The sequence below is a fragment of the Chaetura pelagica genome, unplaced genomic scaffold (genome assembly GCF_000747805.2).
Source record: "Chaetura pelagica isolate M959 unplaced genomic scaffold, ChaPel_1.0 scaffold911, whole genome shotgun sequence".
NCBI lineage: Eukaryota > Metazoa > Chordata > Aves > Apodiformes > Apodidae > Chaetura > Chaetura pelagica.
Window position 1 is genome coordinate 71944 of NW_009952354.1, and position 25690 is coordinate 97633.

The 25690-nt window shown below is 47.1% G+C and overlaps 1 protein-coding gene across 1 annotated transcript in view; it reads right to left on the reverse strand.

The window, feature by feature from the left end:
* Positions 1 to 25690, reverse strand: part of LOC104397827 (ran-binding protein 10-like) — a 95172-nt gene that overhangs the window by 58354 nt on the left and 11128 nt on the right. Inside the window, exon 4 of the mRNA XM_010007839.1 lies at positions 12700 to 12752. Coding sequence (XP_010006141.1) covers positions 12700 to 12752 — 53 coding nt within the window. The remainder of the gene's footprint in view (positions 1 to 12699; positions 12753 to 25690) is intronic.

The window sequence follows — 25690 nt, forward strand, 5'->3', positions numbered from 1 at the left end:
CACCAAGTGTGGAGAAGAATTATGACATCCCCCTGCACACCAAGGTTCAAACACACCAGGTTTGCTGGTGGGCACAGGAGAAGTGGGAAGGCAACATTCACGGGGATCTGTACGGAGCTCTCCTCTGCTGCCCTGCCCAAGGACAGATGTGCAAACCTCTCTCATCATGGAAAAGATGGTTGTGCCTGACACCTCAGATCCATCCTGCTCTGCCACTTGCCAGGCTTCAAAAGACAGCAGCTAGATGGGACTTCACCGTTGACATGTGGACCATTCCCTGCCCATACACATTCCAGGGGAGAAACGTGTTCCAGGGCAGCTCAGCACATGGGTTCAAGGCAATGCAGCCCTGGTGCAGGAGCTGCAGTGAAGGGCAGGGCCTTGCCCACAACACAAACCCACTGGGAACCTCAATAGCCAAACCTGCAACACCTAAAGACAGGAGGGATGCTGGTGATGTCAGTGTTTGGCCATATGAAGATCAAATGGAGGTTCCTCAGAAAGGATCTATAGTGAGATTTGTAAATAGTGGGTTTCCCTCTGGTCCTACCCAAGGAATGTGGGGGTTTGGAGGCTCCATCCTCAGCACGGTCCCAGTGGCTGCTCTACAGCATCTGCATCTTTCCAAATTTTACCTGCACCTACTTCCTCTCTCTGTACTTTGACACACTTTTCATTTTTCTCCCCTCTCAGATCTTGTCCACTATTTTGCCAGCAGCATTCCAGCCATCCCAGCTTCCCATGCCAGGGCAAGTAGTGTGCAAACACTGCTCAGAGAGGGACAAGAACTTGTGTCAACACGCTGAAATAAACCAAACAAAATCATTTTAATAAGATTCATTGAACCCAAAGTTCAGCAGAAACAGATGGACAAACTTTGCTTTGTGCAGGGCTTGGGGAATGGGAGATGCTGGAGCCCAGAGTGGCTGCTGGACCCTGTCCTGGCTGCAGACCAGGCCATTCCCATGTGCTGCTGCTCCTCAGCCAACACTGGATCTTTGGCACCAGCAGAGCATGATGTCACTGGAGGGGACAGGACATTGAACACAGCCTGAACAGATGGATGTGGTGCAGGGAGAAGGCTGGTGCTCACAGCTCCTTTTACAATGTCCTGTACAGGGCAATCTGGTGTCTGAGTGGACAGGGAAAATAACTCTGGGGAAGAAGCAGTGATCCCAGCAGAAGCAGAGCCACCCCCTGTTGGCTGCTCCACCATCCCACAGTGGACTTGGTCCTGCCAGCAGAGCTGCTTTTGGTGCACACCAGCATTCCCTGGAACAGGGAAGGCTGAGCAAGCCCCTGTGCTCCACAGCCTCAGAAGCTGAATGTCTGGCCAAGAAAAGCCTTTTGCCCCAAGAAGCACTTGGAGTGCTGCAGCATCTCAGCTGAGCTCAGTTTTACAGCATTTATGCCAAACTGTAGGAAGTTGTGCAAACATCAGCTGCTTGGGTGAGAGCAGGGAGGTGCCTTTGTTCTCCTTCACCCAACCACATTCAGAATCAGAGCAGCTATTAATGGTGCAACACATCTTTCTGTTTCCATCATCTGCCTCCAAAAATAGCTGCTCAGTGGCCACAACAACCTGGTTTGGGGTGGTGGCATGGTCCTGGCATGGAACAACTGTCTAGGTATAGTCACAACACCAGCTGCAAGACAGGAATAGGAGCAGGGAGCAGAGTGCTGAGCAGATTACAGCAGCTTCCTGGCAGAACTTCAAGAGCCTGGACATCTGCCCAGAAAGTGTCAAGGAAAAAAAAAAAAAAGTGTCCCCAAAACCCAATCACCTAAGGGCACCAGGAAATGAAGAAGTCCCAACACCCCAGCTTTCTAACTGTGCACTTTCCTCCTCCTAACAACTTCTCTTTCTTCTGCAAAGTGGCCAAACTCTGAGAGCAGGACTGGTCCAAACCCTGCACTGCAGGACCAATGTGTGCATGTTAAATAAAACCACCTCATCTCCTGAAGGTCAGACTTCTAAAAGGAGGGACTGGACATGCTCAGATCTCACACTTTGCTGTATCACACTGAACTGTCCACACAGTATCAGTGCAGTGCTCCCCACCACTAGGCACACCCTGGTGAGGAACTGCTGTGCAGTGGCCTCCTCACCCCAGCTCCCAGCAGACCAAGGAGATTCATCCAAGGCCAGTTTGGCCCCTACAAAGCAACACCAGATGATGCTAATCAAAGAGTGCAGGACTATTGGCAGGCCTGGCTGTAGGTTTGGCTCAGAGGCTGTTCCATGTTCTTTAATAAAGTGTTTGCACTTGCAACTGTAAAAGAGACAAAGCTCAGGCCAAATCCTTGTGGCAGAAGGACTTCAAGGTGACAACTACCCAGAGCAGGAAAAAAAAAAGAAGTGGCAGCATCTCTCATATTAACAGAGAGCAGCAACAAAAGGACAGAGTGACCCAAAGATCAAAAAGACTCCAAGCAAGACAGCTAAAAAAACACATTAAGAGTTGGGGACATCCAGCAGGTGGGTGCTACCAAGCACTGCCTGACCCACCAGGTTGTCAGCAGAAAGCAGATTTCTGTTAACCTTTCTTTTTATCAACATTGATCTGGAATGGCAATTTTTAGACCAGATCAGCAACTCCTGCTATTTGACACCTACTGCACATTAACTCAGCTTCAAAACAACATCCAACCACAGTCTACACTTCATTATATAAAATGACACCCATTGACTACCCACTGACTCATCAAGAGAGAACACAGAGCCAGAAGGCTCTGGATGGCTGCAACATGGGCAGCTCCTTGTCAACAGGAATGGGCTGTTCCACCTGCCCCACAGATTTGTTAATGAAAGCACTTCACTATTGTTTAGCCTGCACCTCACCATGGGATGCAGTAATCAAGATAAAAACCCTGCTTCCTGGCATGAAGAAAGATCACAGAATAGTCATGGTTGGATAGGACCTCTGAGATCACCAAGTCCAACAAAACAAAACAAAACAAAACAAACAAAAAACAACAAACAAACAAAAACCCACCACAAACACACAACCTATAATTTCAGACACTAGAGCTTGCCCTGAAGTTCTCCATCTACACATTTCTTGAATACATCCAAGGATGGCGACTCCACCACCTCCCTGGGCAGCTGTTCCATCCTGACCACTCTTTGGGTAAAGAAATTCCTTTTAATATCCAGCCTAAACCTCCCCTGGTGCAGCTTCAGGCCATTTCCTCTGGTCTTGTCATTACTCACTTGAGAGAAGAGCCCAACTCCCACCTCCCTGCAACCTCCTTTCAGGCAGTTGTTGAGAGCAATGTGGTCTCCCCTCAGCCTCCTCTTCTTCAAACTAAACACTCCCACTTCCCTCAGCCTCTCCTCTCAGGACTTATTCTCCAGACCTTTCACCAGCTTGGTAGCTCCTCTGGACAAGCTCCAGCAACTCAACATCCTTCCTGTAGCGAGGGGCCCAGAACTGACCCCAGTACTCGAGGTGCAGCCTCAGCAGTGCCCAGCACAGGGGCACACCATTCCTGATGCAGGCCAGGATGCCTTTGGCCTTCTTGGCCACTTGGGCACACTCCTGGCTCACGTTCATCTGCTGTGAACCAGCAGCCCCAGGTCCTTTTCTGCTGGGCACTTTCCAGCCACTCTTCCCCCAGCCTGTAGTTTTGCCTGGGGATGTTGTGACCAAAGAGCAGGACCTGGCACTTGGCCTTGTTAACCTTCATAAAACTGCCCTTGGCCCATCAATCCAGCCTGTCAAGGTCTCTCTGCAGAAGCCTTCCTACCCTTGAGCAGATTGACATTCCCACCCAATCTAGTGCCTTCTGCAAACTGACTGAGGGTGCATTCAACCCCTCATGCAGATCATTGACACAGATGTTGAACAAGACTGGCCCCAAACCTGAGTCCTGAGGGACACCCCTGGTGATCGACCCCAACTAGATTGGACCCCCTTTACCACAGCTCTCTGGGCCTGGCCATCCAGATGGCAAACCCTCTTGAGATGGCAAACCCTCCTAACTGCCAAGCTTTGTGGTTCATCTTCTGCCAAGGACAGAACATCATCCAGCCTTCCCTACAGTGGAGAGGTCAGGACAAGCTCCAAGCCATTTCTAGCCCTGTAAAGAGCACAAGGGGGTTAAAAAGCAGAGCTCCAAAAGAGGTTGGTTTTCTCTACAAAGGCTCAGCAAGCTCTCCAGCACCATCAGGTCACCCCTCCACTATTGTGTCTATTCTAGTCCCTGACACACCACACAGGGGGAGTGGGGGGAAAAGCAGGGATAAAAAACAATGTAGAACAGGGATGAAAAAAACCAGCCAGATGAGGAGTTTTGCCCTTTATCTATTTAGTGGCAGGAGCAAAGAACAAGTTGGATGCAAACATCACACATACACAGGCTTCAAATCTCATCACCCTGAATAATTCATATTTTCATTTCTAGGCCAACTTTTTGCTGATGGGCAAGAACACCTTTCTAAAATATTAAGACACATTCAGAACTATCTAGCAAAGTAATGGGCATAAAGCACAGGACAGAGACACTGAGGCAGGGCAGCTAGATGACTCAACCAAAAGCAGTGTTGGAGCTCACCATGCAGGGAGCACCCAGGTCCTGCTAAAAATAATCCCTGAAATAGTATTTAATGGGGTAAGAAAATGCTGAAGACAAAGCATTTTTATCAACACAAGATGTTATGGAGAGAGGAGTCTTCCATAGAATCACAGAATCATGAAGGTTGGAAGGGACCTGAAAGATCACCAAGTTCCAATCCCCCTGCCATGAGCAGGGAACCACTAGATCAGGTTACACAAAACCTCCTCCAACCTGGCCTTAAAAGCTGCTAGGGATGGAGCATCAACAACCTCCCTGGGCAACCTGGGCCAGGCTCTCACCACCCTCACACCAAACAATTTCCTCCTCATGTCTCACGTCAATCTCCCTCTTCCAGTTTGAATCCCTTCCCCCTTGTCCTCTCCCTCCCTGCCCTTGTCCCAAGTCCCTCCCCAGCTTTCCTGGAGCCCCTTCAGGCCCTGGAAGCTGCTCTAAGGTCTCCCTGGAGCCTTCTCTTCTCCAGGCTGAACTCTCCCAGCCTGGCTCCAGAGAAGAGCTGCCCCAGCCCTTGGATCATCTTGGTGGCCCTTCTCTGAACCCCCTCCAACAGCTCCATATCTTTCTTGTGCTGAAGGCACCAGAGCTGTACACAGTATTCCAGAAGCAACACGTTGCAACAAAGACTTCTAGATTCTAAACTGAGGTTCCTTAAATACTTCCCACCTCAAATAAGGCAAAGGAACAGGGTTTTCTAAAGGGAATCACATTTATCCATCAGGAAAAAGAGCTGCTGTCCACCACTTTGAGTTGCACTGAAATTCAGCTCTGAGTTGATGTTGCCTTTCACCTGAGAGGCTCAAATAACAGGTACAGCCACTAGAAAGAATTATTTTTTTTAATCTGAAAGCCAAGCAGTGCTGATGACAACTGCTGACAGCCAAACTTCTGTCTCTGAATGGCTGGTCCACTTCAAACTGGCACTGGGATTGCCTGGATTGTCCCTAATCTGTGCTACAGCTGGGGATGCAACTTGTGGTGTTGGTACAGGACAAACCACAACCCTCCTGTGCAACACTGTCCCTGCTCCATGTCGGAAACTGTCCTCCCATGGGGACCTGAAAGATCACCAAGTTCCAATCCCCCTGCCATGAGCAGGGAACCACTAGATCAGGTTACACAAAACCTCCTCCAACCTGGCCTTAAAAGCTGCTAGGGATGGAGCATCAACAACCTCCCTGGGCAACCTGGGCCAGGCTCTCACCACCCTCACACCAAACAATTTCCTCCTCATGTCTCACCTCAATCTCCCTCTTCCAGTTTGAATCCCTTCCCCCTTGTCCTCTCCCTCCCTGCCCTTGTCCCAAGTCCCTCCCCAGCTTTCCTGGAGCCCCTTCAGGCCCTGGAAGCTGCTCTAAGGTCTCCCTGGAGCCTTCTCTTCTCCAGGCTGAACTCTCCCAGCCTGGCTCCAGAGAAGAGCTGCCCCAGCCCTTGGATCATCTTGGTGGCCCTTCTCTGAACCCCCTCCAACAGCTCCATATCTTTCTTGTGCTGAAGGCACCAGAGCTGTACACAGTATTCCAGAAGCAACACGTTGCAACAAAGACTTCTAGATTCTAAACTGAGGTTCCTTAAATACTTCCCACCTCAAATAAGGCAAAGGAACAGGGTTTTCTAAAGGGAATCACATTTATCCATCAGGAAAAAGAGCTGCTGTCCACCACTTTGAGTTGCACTGAAATTCAGCTCTGAGTTGATGTTGCCTTTCACCTGAGAGGCTCAAATAACAGGTACAGCCACTAGAAAGAATTATTTTTTTTAATCTGAAAGCCAAGCAGTGCTGATGACAACTGCTGACAGCCAAACTGCTGTCTCTGAATGGCTGGTCCACTTCAAACTGGCACTGGGATTGCCTGGATTGTCCCTAATCTGTGCTACAGCTGGGGATGCAACTTGTGGTGTTGGTACAGGACAAACCACAACCCTCCTGTGCAACACTGTCCCTGCTCCATGTCGGAAACTGTCCTCCCATGGTAGAAAACCAACCCAACCTGCTGGGTGACAGAAAGGTCCATGTAAAGACTGCAGCACACCTGTATTATACACTTCTGGGAACATGTTGCATGAAGAAAGGGTGCAGAACCATCTCCAGAAGAGTCAGGGCACAGAAATGAGAGCATGGAAAGGCAGAAGGCAGTTGTACCCGAGTAACAACCAGTTCTTACTCACCCACAATGGTGTCTGAGCAGTTAACTGGGTCCTGTTTAGGAGCCCCCAACACACAAAGGACATGGAACTCCTGGAGAGAGTCCAGAGGTGGCCATGGAGCTGATCCAAGAGCTGGAGCAGCTCTGCTCTGGAGCCAGGCTGGGAAAGTTGGGGTGTTCAGCCTGGAGAAGAGAAGGCTCCAGGGAGACCTTAGAGCAGCTTCCAGTGCCTGAAGGGGCTCCAAGAAAGCTGGGGAGGGACTTGGGACAAGGGCAGGGAGGGAGAGGACAAGGGGGGATGATTTTAAGCTGATGTTAGATGAGATATGGGGAAGAAATTCTTTGCTGTGAGGATGGTGAGAGCCTGGCCCAGGTTGCCCACGGAAGCTGTGGCTGCCCCATCCCTGGCAGTGCTGAAGGGCAGGTTGGATGGGGTTTGGAGCAACCTGGGCTGGTGGGAGGTGTCCCTGCCCATGCAGGGAGTGGGACTGGATGATCTCTGAGGTCCCTTTCAACCTAAACCATCCCATTATTTGCATTTAGGTAACTGTAGTACCCATAAAGATATCACTTGTTTATCTGCATAAATTAGAGAGGATTGTGATTAATTTTTGTATGTCAGGGTAAGGAAAATGTACTGTTTTAATAAAGAATAAACAGATGTGCATTTCCCCAAAAGTACTTAAGGAAACCCCACCAGGACTTGGGTTACTGTGCAGTCCTGCAGCTGGCTGAGCTAGTTCTGTCCACAAACTTGCTCAGGCTGCTGGTGCCCTCTCATTTATCCCAGCAAACCAGTTTGTGGGGCTGGGTCTGACCTGGATCATGTAATTGGGTTCTTAATAATGGGTGGGGGGCAACACTTGGTTTTGGGGCTGTTATTAACTGGGATCTGCTCTGTGGCCCAGTTGGTCACACAGGTGGTGCAGGTTGGAACTTGAACCTGTGGGTAACAGTGCTCTGAGATGATTTTTGGTAAAAACAAATATTGGTTTTGCACAGCTTCATTAAAGACCAAGTGTTCCCTCCAATGAAGTTACCACTGATCATGGAGACTTATTCTGCAGGAGCATCTTACTGGGATGCAGGAGCAGCTTGGCTGGCTGCAGCTCTCTAGTTCATCTGTCTCTGCCTTTTCTCAAGTTGTTTGAAAATGATGGCTGGGCACCTTCTGCTTTTTAACAATTAGGCAAAGATTGAACTTAATTGGATTGATTTTTCTTCTTTATCACTGAGCTTTATTTAATTCAGCCACAGTAAAGCACTGAAAACAATTGTCATGACTGAGCCCTGATGAGCATGTGCTTGGTTGTTGTGATTTGCCCAACACCTGGTAGCCCAAATGATGGAGGGACTGAAGGTTTGTGAAGCTGCTGAGCTCAGAAGGGCTATTAGCTACTCATTGTTGTGGCTGTCCCCTCCCTGGCAGTGTTGAAGGGCAGGTTGGATGGGGCTTGGAGCAACCTGGGCTGGTGGGAGGTGTCCCTGCCCATGCAGGGGGTGGGATTGGATGACCTTTAAGGTCCCTTCCAACCCAAACCAGCCTGGGATTCTATTCTACCAGCTGTGGGCTGGTAGTGGCAATGCCTGGGCTGTGGAATCATAGAATGGTTTGGGTTGCAAGGGACCTTAAAGATCATGGGGATGGACTCACACAGTTTTTATAACTATGTGCACCTGGCAACACATGCAGTTTCCCTTTTTTACCCTGCCAAAGCCCTGGCCCCTTGCACTGCTGCACTCTGCTCCTTAGCTGTGCCTCCCCTAATCAGGTTATCTTGCATGTAGCTGGATGCAAGTTGCTAAGGTGGGTCACTTTTTAAAACATGGGCCTTCTGCTGGGAGCTGATACTGGGTGAGCTGGCACAGCATGGAGGAGCTGGGCAGATATCTTGAGTGCACTGCATGACACCTGCTGAGGAGGGACAGCAGAGTGGTGGGATCAGGATCTCCAGTGAGGTCTGACCTGACACTCCTTAAACATGGCCAGACCTGACACACTCTATCAGACATGGACAGAACTGCAGAATAACAAAACCAGCTCCTGAAGCACAGAATTGGGGTGAATAACCTTCTGAGCTTAGATTCTTCTTAATCCCATGTTTTATTTATGGCAATTTATGTGAAAATGAGGATTGTAGAAAGGAAGTTTCTGCCTTTTTGCCCTCAGACCCACTTCAGCCATTGGGTCAGGTTTTTAGGGAGGTGTTTTGATTTCCTTTTCTTTTTAATTAGACCAGCTTTGGGGCACACACACAGCCTGCAGGTTTGGATGGAGGAGGCAGAGGGAAAGCTGAGCTTTTGTGCTTCACCCTGGGATGTTTGGGAAAGTGCTTGGCCACCTCATTCATGCTGAACAAAACCATCAATCAGTGTTTCATGGCAAGGGGCAACGGAGTAAAAGTGGAAGAGGGAGATTGAGGTTGGACATGAGGAAGAAATTCTTTGCTGTGAGGGTGGTGAGAGCCTGGCCCAGGTTGCCCAGGGAAGCTGTGGCTGCCCCATCCCTGGCAGTGTTGAAGGGCAGGTTGGATGGGGCTTGGAGCAACCTGGGCTTGTGGGAGGTGTCCCTGCCCATGCAGGGAGGTTGGATCTAGATGATAATCTCTGTGGCCTCCTCTGGACTCTCTCCAGGAGCTCCATGTCCTTCTTATGTTGGGGGCTCCAGAACTGGACCCAGTTCTTCAGGTGGGGTCTCACCAGAGCAGAGGGGACTATCCCCTCCCTGTCCCTGCTGGCTGTGCTGCTTTTGATGCAGCCCAGGCCCCAGCCCTGCTGCTGAAGCTGCTGCACACAAATGCAACTCTGGAAAACACTCCTGAATTTGAAAGCTTGTTCTTTCCCCACGCAGCCTGAAGCAGGCAGATAGGGAAGAAAAGTCAAGCAGTGTGGGTTTGTTTGAAAAGTAAGGTGAAAAATAATCAGTTTCCTACCAAACAATGGTGAGAGAGCTGGCACCTCCCTCCAACAGGGCAGTGTGGCACAGCAGGGCAAGTCAGTCATTAACCAGAGGGTGTTCAAAGGCTCCAAAAGTGATTGGTCAGATGGTATCTAGGCTGTTTCAGACCCTGGAGCAGGGTATGGCCAGGGCTATGGTTTCACAACATTTTGGGCTGAATAAAGACCTTGCTGCTACTGCAGGGAGTCCTCCCTCCTCCCCTCCTGCCTGGCTCTGTGCTCCTGCTGGGTTGCCCTCCAAGAACAAGTGAAACACCATCTCTCAACAGCATGAAGGCCTTGGGCCAATGCAGAACACCACAGGCAGGGGAGAATCCTCTCCAGCATGCACATCCCATCCACATGGTCTTAAAATAGAGCAGGGGAGATTTAGATTCAACATTAGGAAGAAATTGTTTCACCACCCCATGAGGATGGTGAAACACTGGCCCAGGGTGCCCAGAGAGGAGGTGGAGGCCCCATCCCTGAGCCATTCAAGGTCAGGCATCATGAGGCTTTAAGCAACCTGATCTAGTTAAACCCCTAGTCACTGCAAGGGGGTTGGACGAGGTGACCTTTAAAGGTCCCTTCCAACCCAAAGCATTCTATGATTTGATATTAAAGATGGGAACATCAATACCTTCTGTTTCATGAAGGTCAGGTGAAACCTGGAGTGAATCACCAATACATTTTCAGCTGGGATCAGAAAAACTTAGTGGATTCAGGGCTAAACAATAATAATTTAAGCAAGACAAGAGAATTGCTCTATGAGCTCTGAAGGAACCAGCTGCCACCACCCTGACACAGCAGAAAAGCAGGCAGGTTCATGCCTGGTGTGGCAGAGGAGGTGACAAGTGCCAGAGCCAGGGGTCTGCACAGAGGAAGAAGAGGAATTGTGGGGGGAGAGGAAGGTTTCTCCCCTTTGATGACAGTGGCTTAGGTCAGTTCAGCTGTAACATGTAATTTCACCCCCAGATACCAAAATGCAGAGCACAGGTGAAAAAAGCTGTATCTGGGGAAAGAAGCAGGGAGACATGGCCAGAAAAGCCACAAGCTGAAAGCAGAACATTTCTCAGGAAGGGTTCTCAATGCCTTCTAAAAAACTGAAAGACAATAATTTAAATAATTATAATTGAGATGTCAGGGTCACAAAACTTGGCACTTCAATAAAATCCCACAATCACTTCAGACCTGAATGTCAAAGCAGAAACCACAGAAACCTTGAGGGGGACAGGGCCAGAGAACCCTCTTTTTAAAAGTAGCCTCTGCTCCCAGCACAGAGGGAGTTGGTTTAAGGAACCAACCTCACTTCCAGCCTCCAGGGAAAGCTCAGCATTCCCCTCCCAGCACCCAGCTGGGCTGAAGCCAAAATAAATTTGGCATCAAGCACAAATGCCCTGACTTGGAACTGGATCTGGCCAAAGGGTTTGTTCTCGGGGCAGGGGGTGGGTGTGAGGGGGGTGCTGGGAGGGGAAGGAGCCAAAGACAGAATCCAGTAGCAAGACTGTTCTTTGAACAGGGCTGACAGGGTGCCAAGGATGCCCCTGAAAGTGGGATCAAAAAAGGGACCAACACTGGCTCCCACACCAGGCTCTGGGCTCCCATGCCATTCATAGCAGTCACAACAGCCCTGCCAGCACAGCAAGTGAAAACTGATCTGCTCAAGCAGAAGTGACTTAGAAAGGCTCTAAGGAGACAAACCTGGCAGGGTTTCAGGTCACAAAAAGTTAAAATTACACTTTGACGTGAAGCCAAGTCAAGACTCCAAAGTCTGTCACTCCTCTGTGAGCTCTCACTTGCTGTGTGCTGTGAAGGACCTGATAACAGTTAAGCCTGATCTATGTTCCTCACTTCAGTTACTTGAGCAATAGACTATATAAATAAATCAGACTCATTCCCCAAAAGCCAGGAAGATAATGATGGAGCTGGAACACAGAGCCATGCAGTCCATTTTACACAGATGATGGGAGATCAACCTAACCACGCCTGCAGAATCCACTCTTGGCACCATAACCTGCACATGATCAAACAAACAAGAGGTTCATGGGATCCAATTTGAGCAATTCATTGCTAAGCAGGAGCTGTGTGATGTCTCAAGTTCTCTTCATGTTTTATTTCACCCAGATAAAAGAATTCCACATTCATCACATCCACTCCAGAAGCACGACTACAAAGACACTTGGATTCAAACTGGCCACAAAATACCAGTCATGTAGCTCTTGGGTTTTAAAGCCATTTATCAGAAGTGGTTTGGCTAATTTTTAGTTTCTAAAGAAATTCTGTTGGCTGTTCAATGCCAGGACAGCACATCTATGGCATTCAGTACATATCATCTCAGGTTAGTGTTCAACTATGTTTTATACACGTGTGTATCCATGTTACAATCCCAGCAGAATCCCATGTTAAACATAATCCAACCAGCAGTCTGCAAGACAATCCCACCCATCTTTCCAAACAACTCCTCCTCTAAGCAACCAAGCACTTCAAAACCCTGGGAACAAATGATGGGACTGAACTCATGCTTCATCTTCTACATGCAGCCAACCCACTTGGGTTGGGAGGGAGTGCAGAGAGAGGAGGAGTCTGAAAACTGAGACTTCTCTACCTGTTGACACCATATCATCTTGATCCAGACATTCTCTTCCTTTCTGTAATCAAGTATCACTTGAGAAAACTGGCAGTGTCCTGCCTTGCTCCTTCCTTGGTCTAGTTCTGAGTGGATAAAGGCCTGGGACCTTAATTCTCCCTCCAATGTGCATATGCTCCAGTTGTCCTAACAATTAGCAGCAAATAAAGTTTGCAGTAAGATCTCACCCATTACTTGTTACTTTAATCTTAATTTCTAGTATTTGCCAAAACCTTCATGGCTACATGGACACCACCAGTAACTCAGTTTAGGATAACACTCAATAGCCTGAAAGGCCCAGAGGGCCTTCTAGTCATGACATTTGATTAACAGAAACACATGCACTAATTCATAGATACAAATTAAGCTCTTTATTTCAAATGAAAGCCAAACCAGATCTGGACATTGACTTACCAGGAAGCCTGTTCATGTTGACTCCTTGAGCTGAAAGTCCTATTCCCATGTACCTTCAAAGAAACCAAAGAACATATCAGTCAAGCACAGAACAGCCAAGCCACAAGTTTCCTCCAGCAGAAATGCAGGAAAAAACCAAGCACACAAAAATCCCCCCAACCAACCAACAAATTATTTAAGGTAAGAATGTTGACATCACTAAAGGTTTTCATTCCTTTATTAGTATTTTCTTGAAGATAAAATGTCCATCTGCTTTAGTGACATCTTCCTGATACACAACTACAGCTCTTCTTCAGCTCCTCATTGGTAGAGAAAGGACTGGAAAATAATCAGCAATTAAGCCTGGTGGGTTTTTTCTTCATATTATGAGAAAAAAAAAAAAAGCAAAACCAAAACAAGCAAACAAAAAAACCCACAAAAACTATATAGGTGATTAACAAGAGATTAAAAAACAGATCTAGATATGAAAGCAAATGTCCATCTAGCCCAGATTGTCTCCAGAAGTGGCACCAGCAGTGGATGCACAGGACAGAGCAAACAGTTGGGCTTTCTAAGAACATCCTTTCCTTGCCCAACATTTTACAGAATTTCCTAAACAAAAGGTGTCTTGCTGTATTTGGCACCCCAAGAGGTTGTCCTCCAGGAACCTGACACATTCTGAACCTATGTAAGCTCTGTGGAAAGGCAACTGCAGCCTCACTGCTCCATTCCTGTCCCAGCTGGTCTTGCTGGGTAGCCCCATGTTGGGAACTGGAAGAGAGGGAGAGCATTTCCCTGTGGACTTTCTCAAGGATTTTAAAGCCCTCATTCATACCCCACTCCCCAGTGGTCTCAAGGCTGACAACTCACAATCTACTCCTTTGTTCCTCATATGGAAGTTTATCTATGCATCTTAACACTGGATGGGGCTTGGATCAACCTGGGCTGGTGGGAGGTGTCCCTGCCCATGCAGGGGGGTTGGGACAGGATGATCTTTAAGGTCCCTTCCAACCCAAACCAGTCTGGGATTCTATACCACAGGGCAAGCAGCTCCTCCAGCACAAACAGGGATCATTTCATCTGCTCAAAGAGAACTGTCACCCTAGCTCAGCTGGCACCTGCCTGGGCATGCTCTCCTTCCAAGGAGGTCTTAGAGGCTGCCAAGGTACAGCCTAACAAGAGACATCAACAAAACAAAAGCAAGAGACAGTGTGTCCTGAAGGAGAAAGCTCAGTGGTAACAAGTGTTGCTTCGAAAGCTACATGAACAGGGCAGAGACAAGGCAAGAATTCCAGGCATTCATCCCAAAACTTAAACTTGCAGAGGGTTCTAAGGATGGAAGAACCTCCTCTCCAGGCTGTCTACTCATCACTAAGAAATAAACAGCAAAAACAAAAATAGTTTCACCTGAGCAGGGATGCCACAACTGCCAGCACCCTTGTTCCACTGAGGCCAGGTTTTCCTCTGGCCTGGGAGCTCCCCTGGAGCACACCTGAGGAGGACAGCACCGTGGTTCCCAGCCAGGACAGTGGTGGCAGAGCACTGCTCTGGGCTCCTGAAAGGGTTCAGCTTTCTCAGACCAGAGATCAACTGCTGGGCCCCACTTCCCTATTATAATAGAAAACATGATCTTCAGAACACCCTGACCCGAGGACCCCCCAGCACCAACCACTGCCATGAAAAGGCCACAGGAACATTTTGGAGGCCCATAGGCAAATAATCAAAACCTTTGTGTCCCAGAAGGGGGAAGGTCCTTCACCTGAAGACCCTAAAAAAATTATCTTGGTACCAAAACAAAGTCACCTCATGGACTAGTAACTAGTTGAAGTTCTAAGAGACCTAGGATAAGAAAAATACTTCCAGGAACACCAAGATGAGGTAAGTAAGGCTCTGAACAAGTATCTGTGACCTGAAAAGGAGGCTCAGGAAAGCAAAGAAGGGTGAAAGAAAGGAGGAAGGTGCACAGACCAGCAGGATGCAGCAGCACAACAGAGAGAACCACTCCCACTAACCCCACCCTGGGCAGCAGCAGCCCTAATGCAGCCAGCAGGCCAAGGATCTGCTCCCCTCTGTGCAGAACCTGCAAGGACCACGTTCAGTTTGGGGCTCCGCAACACGAGGAAGAGGAACACACTGGAGGGAGGGCAGCAGAGGCCACCAAGACCATGAGGGGGCTCAAGCCACAGGATGGATAAGGAGAGGCTGAGGGAAATGGGTTTAAGAACAGAAGAAGAAAGGAGGATCAAAGCTGTAACAAAGAAAACTCCACAGACATTAATAAAATTATTTTAATCATGAATGTGATCGAACACTGGAAGAAGGGCCTAGAAAGTCACTGTTGCTCCAGTTAGAGATAAGACAAAAACTTGATTGCACATTGTCCTGAGGAAACAGATGTACCTTTGAGGTTGGCCCTGCTTTGAATGAGGAGCTGAACTGGATGACCTACAGAGACCCTTTCCCACCTGAACTACTCAACAATGCCCTGACTCAGGACAGTTCTGCTGACGGGCAGCAAACCCTTGGCTAGCAGTGCATGGAGCAGGGGATGGGCCAAGCTGAGAAAAGGTAGAACTTCCTGAGGCACACACACCCACCAAGTCCTGCTCTGATCATACCTGCTGAGCCCAGCTTTCCTCCTAGTCACCAAGGAGAACAAATCATCCAGGAAAGACTGGTTCTTGATCTACAGAACAAGCCTGAGCACCCGAACAGAACGTGCTGTGAGGGTTGCTGCCTGCCACCTCCCCTTGAGTCCTGCAGCTGAACCCAGTGTTCACTGGAAGAAAAGCAACAAGGAAGGTTCTGCTCTTGTGTAGAGATCTCAAGGATACAAGAGACTTCAAGAGAAAGCACTGTGAGATCTCATTCCTTTGGACCCCTTAAAACAAACAAACAAACCGACCAACCTCTCCTCTCTGTAATCAACACTTTAAACGTCACACCCCACAGTTAATGGCTCAGCTATTTCATTCTTCAAAACTCCTGAGTGAAGGACCAGACAAGCCCTAATGATTTGTTCCTGTGTTTTATGGATAAATAACATTCTTTCTTTATTAACTCTTCAGCAGGACCCAGATAATCACCTAAAACAAAAGATCTCCATGTGTCTTACTGACAAATTACATTGTTGTTGTATTCACTCTCGGACTTGAGCCAGATACTCCTTCAACAGCAACTACTGCCAGCTGGGAGCCCCTAAACTCCCCTACCTTTTCAGAGCCCTTCCTAAAAAGTTCTCCTGAATCAGAATCATGGCATTCCAGACTGGTTTGGGTTGGAAGGGACCTCAAAACCATCTAGTCCCACCCCTCTGCATGGGCAGGGACACCTCCCCCTACACCAGGTTGCTCAGAGCCCCATCCAACCTGCCCTTGGAGGCTTCCAGGGATGGGGCTCTCTTGGTTCTACAAACTCTCCAGCCTGCTTCTCATCCCTGAAGTTTTGGGAGGGGGAAAAACACTTCTTTAAACATTTCAGACCTTCAACCAAATGTCCCTCAAGTAATTTTGGTCATCCTCATTGTTGTTTTTTTAAACTTACAAGTTTGTTCTTTCCATTTTTCTCATCTAATCAAATGTCAGCCTGTGGAGGGTGTGTCCCTGCTCTCTCACCTCATGCCTGAATTACATCAACTGTGAAGTCATCTTGAGTCTCTCCAGAATTTCACACACATTTACACTGATCCTCCAATACAAAGTGTTCCTCCTTAAACAGTCTCCATAGCATCTGAAAGCATTTCACCCTTAGGATTGCAGCTTTTTTTATTAACTCTTCTTAAAGCAGCTTCTTCCATTTGGAAAGGTTTGGGTTTTAGCTTTTTTTTTTTTTTTTTTTTATTCCTATGTTGTAAATATCTATATTTGTGTCAATCAACCTTTTTCCACAGTGAGAGAAACACCCAGTTTCAGAGCACAGTTTATCTCCCTTCTTTTAGATATGGGCTTTAGATTTGATGTATCATGCACTGTTTCTCTCAAGGAGTAAAGGGAATCCAGATGCTAGAATGTACGACTGTCTCTGATCTGATGAACTATACTTTAGGTCTGACAGATCACAGCATCCTGATAAGAGTCCCAGACACATGCTTGATTTCTAGGTCTGACCTTTGAGAGATCCAAACCAGAGAGCACTGTTAACATGTAGATGAAACATGTCAGTGCACATCCTCCATTCACTATAAGAGGGACCTCAGATAAATAGTTGTTGCAATTAGACATCTGAATTAGTGAAGTGGAATGAATCCAGGTTCACTGAAGAAACCAGTTCTTGATACCCAATTTCAAAAGACAAATGAAAAGAAGTTAGTAAAGTGCTGTCCCTTTTCTTGGACTAAAAACACTAATGAGATTAAAATATTACCTATGCATACATACGTCTGTGTTTCAGAAGAGGCAAGGGACAAAATTAAACAGTTTAATAAATATTTTAGAAATCTTATACATATAAAGCATAGTTCAATTTTTTTTTTGGTGTTGCTTTGTGCCAGCCACTATGCTGGGTTTTGCACTGTCTGAACACAGCTGGAGAGTGGCTGGGAACAGACACAGGCTGTGTTACAGCTGCCAGATCTGATAGTTACATGCTGTATTACAGAACGGTTTTTAGTCCAGCAAGTGTTTCTATACAGAATATTTCATGGGGATTGTAGTTATTACTGAAAGGTAACATTAAAACCAACATGAAAACCGACTACATGCTACAGCAATTGGCATTTAACATCGTTTTAATCCTCTCACAGCTGGAAGAGGTATGTCCCACTAGGGAGATGCTTCATCATCACAGCACATTTTTATATTAATAAATATCAAATATTTAAGATTATTAAAACCTCCAGTGGCTTAAGATTTATTTTGGGGAGATTGGCAGTTCCTGTTAGTGCTGCTCAAAGGATGTTAAAACATGAGCCCTTATGGCCAGTGCTGCAGAGCAGCTCAGGAACACACGTCTTGGTGAACATCCTCAGCACTGCTCAGAGCAGGAGTCACAAGTTACATCACAGAATGGAAGAGACCTCACAGGCTGGAAGAGACCTCCAAGATCAGCCAGTCCAACCTTAGACCTCACACAGCAAGCTCACCATTAAAACATGTCCCTAAGCACCAGGTCCACATGCCCTTTAAATGCCTCCAGAGATGGTGACTCCACCACTGCCCTGGGCAAACTATTCCAATGCTTGAGAACATTCAGTGAAATTGAGTGTGAAGTGAAGAAATGCTTCCTAATATCTACCCTAAACCTCCCCTGGTGCATCCATCCCCTCTGATCCTACCACACATCCTTTCTCAGGAGCTCCTCAACTGGCCTCTCCAAAGCAGTCATTTATGGCAGCTAAAAACTTCAGTCTCACCCAGTTCTGTGACATACACACCCCTATAAGCTGAATTTTCAGGCTATGTTTGTGGCCTTCCAGGGCCAAGATTTGTCCCTATCTATTTCTTTGCTTCATGGTGGGTTTTCCTGGGTTGATTTCTTCTTGACTACGTGTGTGAGTAGCTGGGATCACAGCTAGAACTACATTCCAGGTCTCTGTTGCTTCAGAGAGCAGTGACAAGTGCCACCTCTGCCAATTGCTCAAGACACAGGGGAGCTGTGAGTCAAGGTCCCAGATTGTCTGACACACAATGAAGGAACCATCCCAGCCTGAAGCATTAACACCAGAGTGCTTAGTCCTGCCTCTGGTAGGCCAGAAGACGCTGAGCAAAAATTCTGAGGAGGAGCAGACCACACAATGACTGTGGCAGAACCATCCTCACCACCTTCACCTGCTTCCATCAGCAAGGTCAAGACCTCCTGGATTTGCTGGAAGCTGCCAAATTTTTTTCAGTCACAGGACTGTTGAGATCGGAAGGGACCTCTGCATCTTGTCCATGCTCCCTGCTCAAGCAGAGCCACCAACAACCAGTTGCCCAGGACCATGTCCACAAGGCTTTTGAATATAGATAAGGATGGAGATCCCACAACCTCTGGGAAACCTGTGCTAGTGCTCAGTCACTCTCACAGTGCCTGATGTTAGAGGGAACTTCCTGAGTTTCAGTTTGTGCTCACAGCCTCTTGTCCTACCACTGGATACCACTCTGAAGAGGCTGACCCTGTCTTATTTGTACCCTCCTCTCAGATCCCTGAGCTGCTTTTCTCCAGAATAAACAGTCCCGTGAGCAGGACATGCCTCTCGGCATGAGGGATGTTTCTCATGGCCTGATCTAGTTGGCTAAGCCAAAGGTGAAACATGATAAAACTGTGACCACCTTGAGCTCAGCTTCATCACGTGATGGGTTCAGCTTCCTCAGTCCCACAGCACAGGGATACTGGCCAATTCCATCCCTCCTCACTGCTGGAGGCTGCTGGCCTGTTCCTCTGGCTCTGCTGCTGCTGACAATGGCTTTAGCACCCCTGGAATTTAAGGGAGAGCTGACACATCTCCTCACACAGCCCTGGGCTGCAGCCTCAGCAGGATCATGGCAGCATCTCAATGGCTTCCCTTGTCACAGAATCACAGAGTAGTGAGGGTTGGAAGGAACCTCTGGAGATCATTTAGTCCAACCCCTACCAAAGAAGGGGCACCCAGAGCAGGTTGCACAGGAACATGTCCAGGTGGGTTTGAAATGTCTCCAGGGATGGAGGCTCCACCACCTCTCTGGGCAGCCTGTCCCAGGGCTCTGCCACCCTCACAGTCAAGAAGTTCTTCCTCATGTTGAGGTGGAACTTCCAATGTTCAGGTTTGTGCCTGTTACCTCTTGTCCTGTCACTTGGCACCACTAAGAAAAGCCTGGCCCATCCTGCTGACACCCACCCTTGGAGTGCTGATGAGCACTAAGATCCCCCCTCACTCTGCTCTTCTCCAGGCTGAACAGACCCAAGTCCCTCAGCCTTTCCTCATCAGAGATGTTCTGGTCTCCACCCCTTGCTGGGTCATGGCACTGCATGGCCACCACTGCATGGCAATCCTGAGCCAACTGGTGGAAACGACACCAAACAACATAATTGCTGAACTCAGATGAAATAGGTCATCTGGACTTCAGCTTATCCTGCTTAACTTCATTATTTCCTATGCAGATTCACCTGCATGGGGCAGCAAACCCCACATACACAGCCTGGGACAGAACAACAGATCTCAGCATCCTTCTGGTTTCAGACAACACAGCTTTAAATTAGGCATAGAAGCCTGTGGTTTTAGAAAACCCAACTACTACAAACCCAGAAATTCTAAATTTAAGATTATACTTTCATCTAGATACACAACACCATGGAAAGGTGTGTCTGGAATAATGATGTTGATGCTAATGATGATGCTAATGATGAGGATGATGATAATAATTATTTTTATTATTATTAATAATAATAATAATAATACCACAAACCTTCCTGATTCATAAAAATTTGCTCTTCAACTTCTGCTCCCATTTTAAGCTTAAGATAAACTTTAAAAATAAGGCCATAATGGCTGTAGAACTGTGGACAGAATTTGGGCTGTAGAACTGTGGACAAGCTGGGATAAAATAAGCCTCTCTCACCAGGCTGAGTTTCAACTCAACAGCCTGCAGCTGATCTCCAGAACTTCAGATTGTCCCATACTTGATGGCTGGTTTTTGTTCTACAAGGCAGCAGCTACTTTGCTTCTCCCATCTACTGGATCAGAAGGGATGGGTGAAAGGACCTGTGAGACCTGCAAAACTTCAGATTAAAAATCACTCTATTCTCTTGAAAATTAAGGGGGGTGGGGAGGAAATTCCTCTTCAGTTCCTCCATCCCTCAAAGCACCAGCTGCTTGGTGAGCTTCTAGGAGCAGCACAGCTTCTCACTTCCTTGGTTCCAAATGCTCCAGACCAGTTTTGTGTACACAACAAATTCAAAACTAGTTAAGCAGTATTTGTGGGCATCAACAGGCACAACCTCCTGCTTGTTTTTTTTCAATCAATAAATTATAATACTCAATATAATCTGACACAAACATCTGTAGAGTCTGCCTGCACCATCCCTGGTTTTGAAGGTTTCAGGAGTGGACAGACTCCTTATGGGGCAGCCATCAACTGGGGGCCCTTTCTGATGGATTCACAAACCCTCCTAGAAGAGGAGAAACATCATAAACATCAGCACCCACTTTAAAACAGGGGTTTAAAACCTTATTTTAAAACAGGGATTTGGGTAACAACCCATTTAAATCCATCATATACAGGACATGGACGTGAACTCGAGCCAGGCAAAAGTGAACTCCTAAAACCACGTTCTCAGCAGTGCCCACTGAACTCTTGGAACTGCCCCACACAGCCCATCAGAAGCTTCAGAACCGCTGCCTCAGTAGATCAGCTCCAAATAGAGCAGACAGACAAAAATAAACGCAGACACATGCCAGGGCAGAACAGCCTTGTTTCCACCTACCAGCAGCCTCAGCAGTTACCATAGCACCAAATTTTTCCAGGCTTCTTCTGCACCTCAGCCCTGCCCAGTCAATACCAGTTGCTTTTTAAAATATGAATAGACTGAACCAGCCTCACTTACCACCCCTCCCAGCATCATCTCTGCCTCTTTTACCCACACACCAGCTCTCCTTGGACCCTGCAGATGAACAAAGGACTTTGGTACCAGCCAAAAGCCAGTGGTTCCACCATAACTGTGGTAAGATCAAGTTCAAAGAGACAAAGCTTTCTGGTTCCCTCCCCCAGTTCCCAAGTCCTTCAGCAGTAAACATCAGCACGGCTGCTACTCCAGCACAGCAGCACTTAAATAGGGCAGTATTTGCTTCTGGCTCCTGAGAGAACTTGCCTGGTGGATTGTGCAGTGCAGATATTTTCAGTGTTGCAACTTAAATTGGTATCTTAAAAAAAAAAAAAAAAATCTGAGGGCTGGAGCAGCTCTGCTCTGGAGACAGGCTGGGAGAGTTGGGGTGTTCAGCCTGAAGAAGAGAAGGCTCCAAGGAGACCTGAGAGCACCTTTCAGTGCCTGAAGGGGCTCCAGGAAAGCTGGGGAGGGGCTTGGGACAAGGGCAGGGAGGGAGAGGACAAGGGGGAAGGGATTAAAACTGGAAGAGGGAGATTGAGGTTGGACATGAGAAGGAAATTGTTTGGTGTGAGGGTGGTGAGAGCCTGGCCCAGGTTGCCCAGGGAAGCTGTGGCTGCCCCATCCCTGGCAGTGTTGAAGGGCAGGTTGGATGGGGCTTGGAGCAGCCTGGGCTGGTGGGAGGTGTCCCTGCCCATACAGGGGGATAGGACTGGATGGTCTTTGAGGTCTCTTCCAACCCAAACCATCCTATGACTTTGTGATTTTTTTGCTTCTGTCAACAAAAGGCTTTCCCTGGAAAAGAGATGGAAAGAGTCCAAAGGATGACTGTACTTCTAAATTAAAACTTAACTTGTTAAAGATACAAAAGATCTCAGATGCACTGACTCAGCCAGGGAGCATGATGTATTGTCACTGGGCAGAAACTACCCAAACAGCTAAAAGAAAAGTTATTCCACAGGAATGACAGTATTTAAGTAAACTAAATTCAAAGAAAGGGATCTCTTGAAGAGGTTGTTTTAAGTGTCCCATGGTCATGCAAGCAGAGGAGACACCAATGCCTGTACTTGGTTTGTCCCCAAAAGGGGAATCCACCCCTGTGACAAGCAATTTCTCAAGTCAAAAGATGTTTCTTCAGTACAAACACAATACCCAGACAGCCTGCCAGAAAGTCAACATCAGAAAAGTTTCTTTGGCTAATCTAAAGCTTCTCTGTGAGAGCAGCCCACAAAAATCCTCATGAACCCAGCAGAAAAACTTAAGAACAGGCCTGCCCTTTGACAGCCTGAAATTCCAGCACTTGCATCTATTTGGCTTTTCCAGTGCAGGAATGGAGAACTCATTGGGAGAACACAGCAGAACAACTCAAAACTCAACCCTGCTTTATATTCTTCAGTTTTAAGAATCCCAGGAGCAAAGAACATCTCTCTTTGAATACCTGGAAAGCACCCAGCTCTTGGGAGGCATTGCTAGATGTAAAGTAAATAAAGGTGGGGCAGACAGAGGCAGAAAGCTGGATCAGGGCACCACACTTCAAACAAAGCAGGAGGCATTTCTTTACCCAAAAAGCTACAAGATATTCTCCAAGAAACTTAAAAAGAGCACTCATCTCAGACGCTAGTTCTGGCAATCAGCAGAGCAGATTTATTCAGGTTCTGCCATGGAAGAAAAGATATTGTGGTTCCCCTTAATTTATTTCTTAACACGTTGAAAGGTACCAAGGCAGAACGGGGGAACAATCCATGCTGCTCCTCTGCCAAGTGCCTGTGAAGTTTAGCTAGAAGGCAGACAAAATTCACCCCATCTGAAAGCTCATGAAACAAAGGTGAAAGAATCCATAGGGTAGCAGTGGTTCACAAGTCTAGAACCTACTTGTGGGGACCACCCTGGGGCAGGAGCCTCCCCTCAGAAGATGCTTTGCTGCGTGTGCCGAGGGGCACCGAGGCCCAAACCTGAGTTCACACCTGGGACATTAATTAAGTTGCTCTGCTTTATGACTCCCAGCAAAGCAGCCATTCCCTGCTCAGTGGGTGAACTGACAACATCACTAACAGGGGGTAGAAATTCCTGGGATTGGCACTTCATGACGTGGCTGAGCCAAGAGAAGCAGCCCAGCCGAGCCCTGAGTTAACGCAGGGATGTTCTCCTCAGCCACAGGAGCTGGTGACTCAAAGGTTTCCTGCATCCTGTCATTTTTTTTCTATTACCCACACTTCTCTGGCTGGAATCCCGTCCTCCCAGCCATCCTGCACCCCACTCTTTCAACACACACAGCTAAATCTAAAAGAATCCAGCTAGGTTACTGAGTTAAGAGATGAGTAACACACCCCACCAGGCTGGGGGCGTTTCAGAGACTTTCATGGCCTCTTGTGCAGAGCTCTCAACTATCATCCTTGTCTGAGCAGGGCCCTGACGCCATGCCAGGTTTAAAGAGTGCTGAGGAATGATAACCCCTATCAATCTGCCACCTGAAACCACATTGTGGCAGCCCTGGGGCGGGGGGGGGGAGGGCAGTGTTGTTTTAAAGCAGGGAAAAAACAAGTTACAGCTGTTTAAAATATATATACATAAATTACCTGCAGTGCATAAAACACTGGATTCCAACTGTTCCTGACTTCACAGTCTAACAAGAAATATTTTGGAACTGCTTCATAATGGAATATAATGAATCTCTGAAGTGGAAGCAGGTCTGGTTTCATTGGTGGATATTGTGCTGTTCTGTAACAGCCCTTCAAAAATAGCACTGACAGGCTCCAGAAAGAATCCCAATTCCCCAGGCAGAGGTCAGTAAAGACAAATAATGCAAGGCTGGAAAGAAGGAGAGAAAGGCAAGAAAAGATAATTCTTAAGAGGTCATTAAAATCAACTCCGAGCATCCCAAGGCACAGAGGAGTCCCCTGCACATCAGGCCTCAGGAAGGCAGAGCAGCTCTAAAAGCCAGGAGAGGTGAGTAAGCAGAACAAATGAAGCAGCAGTAATCTGCTAATATAACACACCTCAGCCAGTTTAGTAATAAATACAGACAAACCTACAGAGGACGAATAAAGAACTATTTTTGCTAGACCAAGGTAGCAGATTCCTAGCTCCCTGCCAGTTTTCAGATCGTGTTGAGCCAGTGTCCACCAGGAAGGGTCAAACCTGTTCCTTCTGTGTTACCTTTCAGGAAGGGAAAAGACTGATTATGTGGATTAGCAATACATGCAGGAACACTGGAAGACAGAAAATAGAAAGCTGAGGTGCAGTCTTGAGTTGAGCACCATTTAAGAAAGAAAAGGTGTAATACAAACCCCACCAGGCTCAAATTACCACCAGAGAAACCAGCTTCTCCACCAGCCACCCAAGCACCATCACACCCAGCAGGACCCCAAGCCCTGCAACATACTGAGGTCACAGTCAGATGTATCTGAAGCTAAGCTGTCCCACAAACTTCACTTCCCAACATCAGCTGTTTCACTTGTGACAGCTGACTTGTTCTCTAAGTCAACTTCACCAGAGTTGACATGAACCATGTGAGTGGAATGGTGCATTCAGTCTGGGAACTGCATCAAGCATTACTGGTATTAATGCTCTGATTATTTATTCTGGTTACACCCAACTGAATCAGTAGAATTTTTGTTCAGTTTGTCCTGCTTGAATAACAAACCTCCCTTGCAAACGAACTGCTCAGAGCTGAAAATGTCGATCCAATCTCTTAGGGAAGTTTTGATGACTTGATGGACTTCAGATCAACTGATGTCAGTCTAAGCAACAGGCCATTGTTCCTGCCCTGAACCTAGAAAGCAGTAAAGACACTTGAGGTACTGAAAATATCTAACAGAAAGGCATCCAAAAGGGGGAAATTCATTAAAGAGCTCAAGTTTCACACTCAACACTCATCTTGCATTTCAGGCCATCATAACAGTCAGCTCAGAGAGCAGTTCAAGTTCCTGTTTTCTCCACTAAAACACAAGGGGAATAGGGTAAATGCAACCCCAAATCTCCTGAATTCTCTTAAGAGGTATCCTCCATCCTAATTTTCTCTGGTTTAGGGTTCAATCAGGAAATTGATAGTAACACTTCTTATGCAAGGAGGATTTATTCACTAACACAAGTATTGATGACATTACAGGAAAATATAACTGCAACATTTACATAAGAACTATCTTTTTTATGTGGAAAATGCATTACAGAAACATAACACACAGGTTTGACAGATGCATTTATGAAATAGCAATACTTTCCCTTTAGAACAGTAAGAAAGAGCCAGAGAGTAAGGGAGAGCCCTGGGAAAGCAACACACACAGATCTTCACATGCTGACATCTCCAAAACAGGGCTGGAAGATGATAAATTGTGTAACAGTTCATCACCCCAAAGCTTCCTAAGTGAAGGAAGGAAGTTTCCTTCTATGTATGTGGACAGAGGGACAGAGGGTTTCCTCTTCTCTGTATATGGTGATTTATTAACTGTAAATATATTCTGAAGAACTGCAGTATATTCTAAAGATGTTCAGTTATTTTTGCTTGAGTTCACTTTTG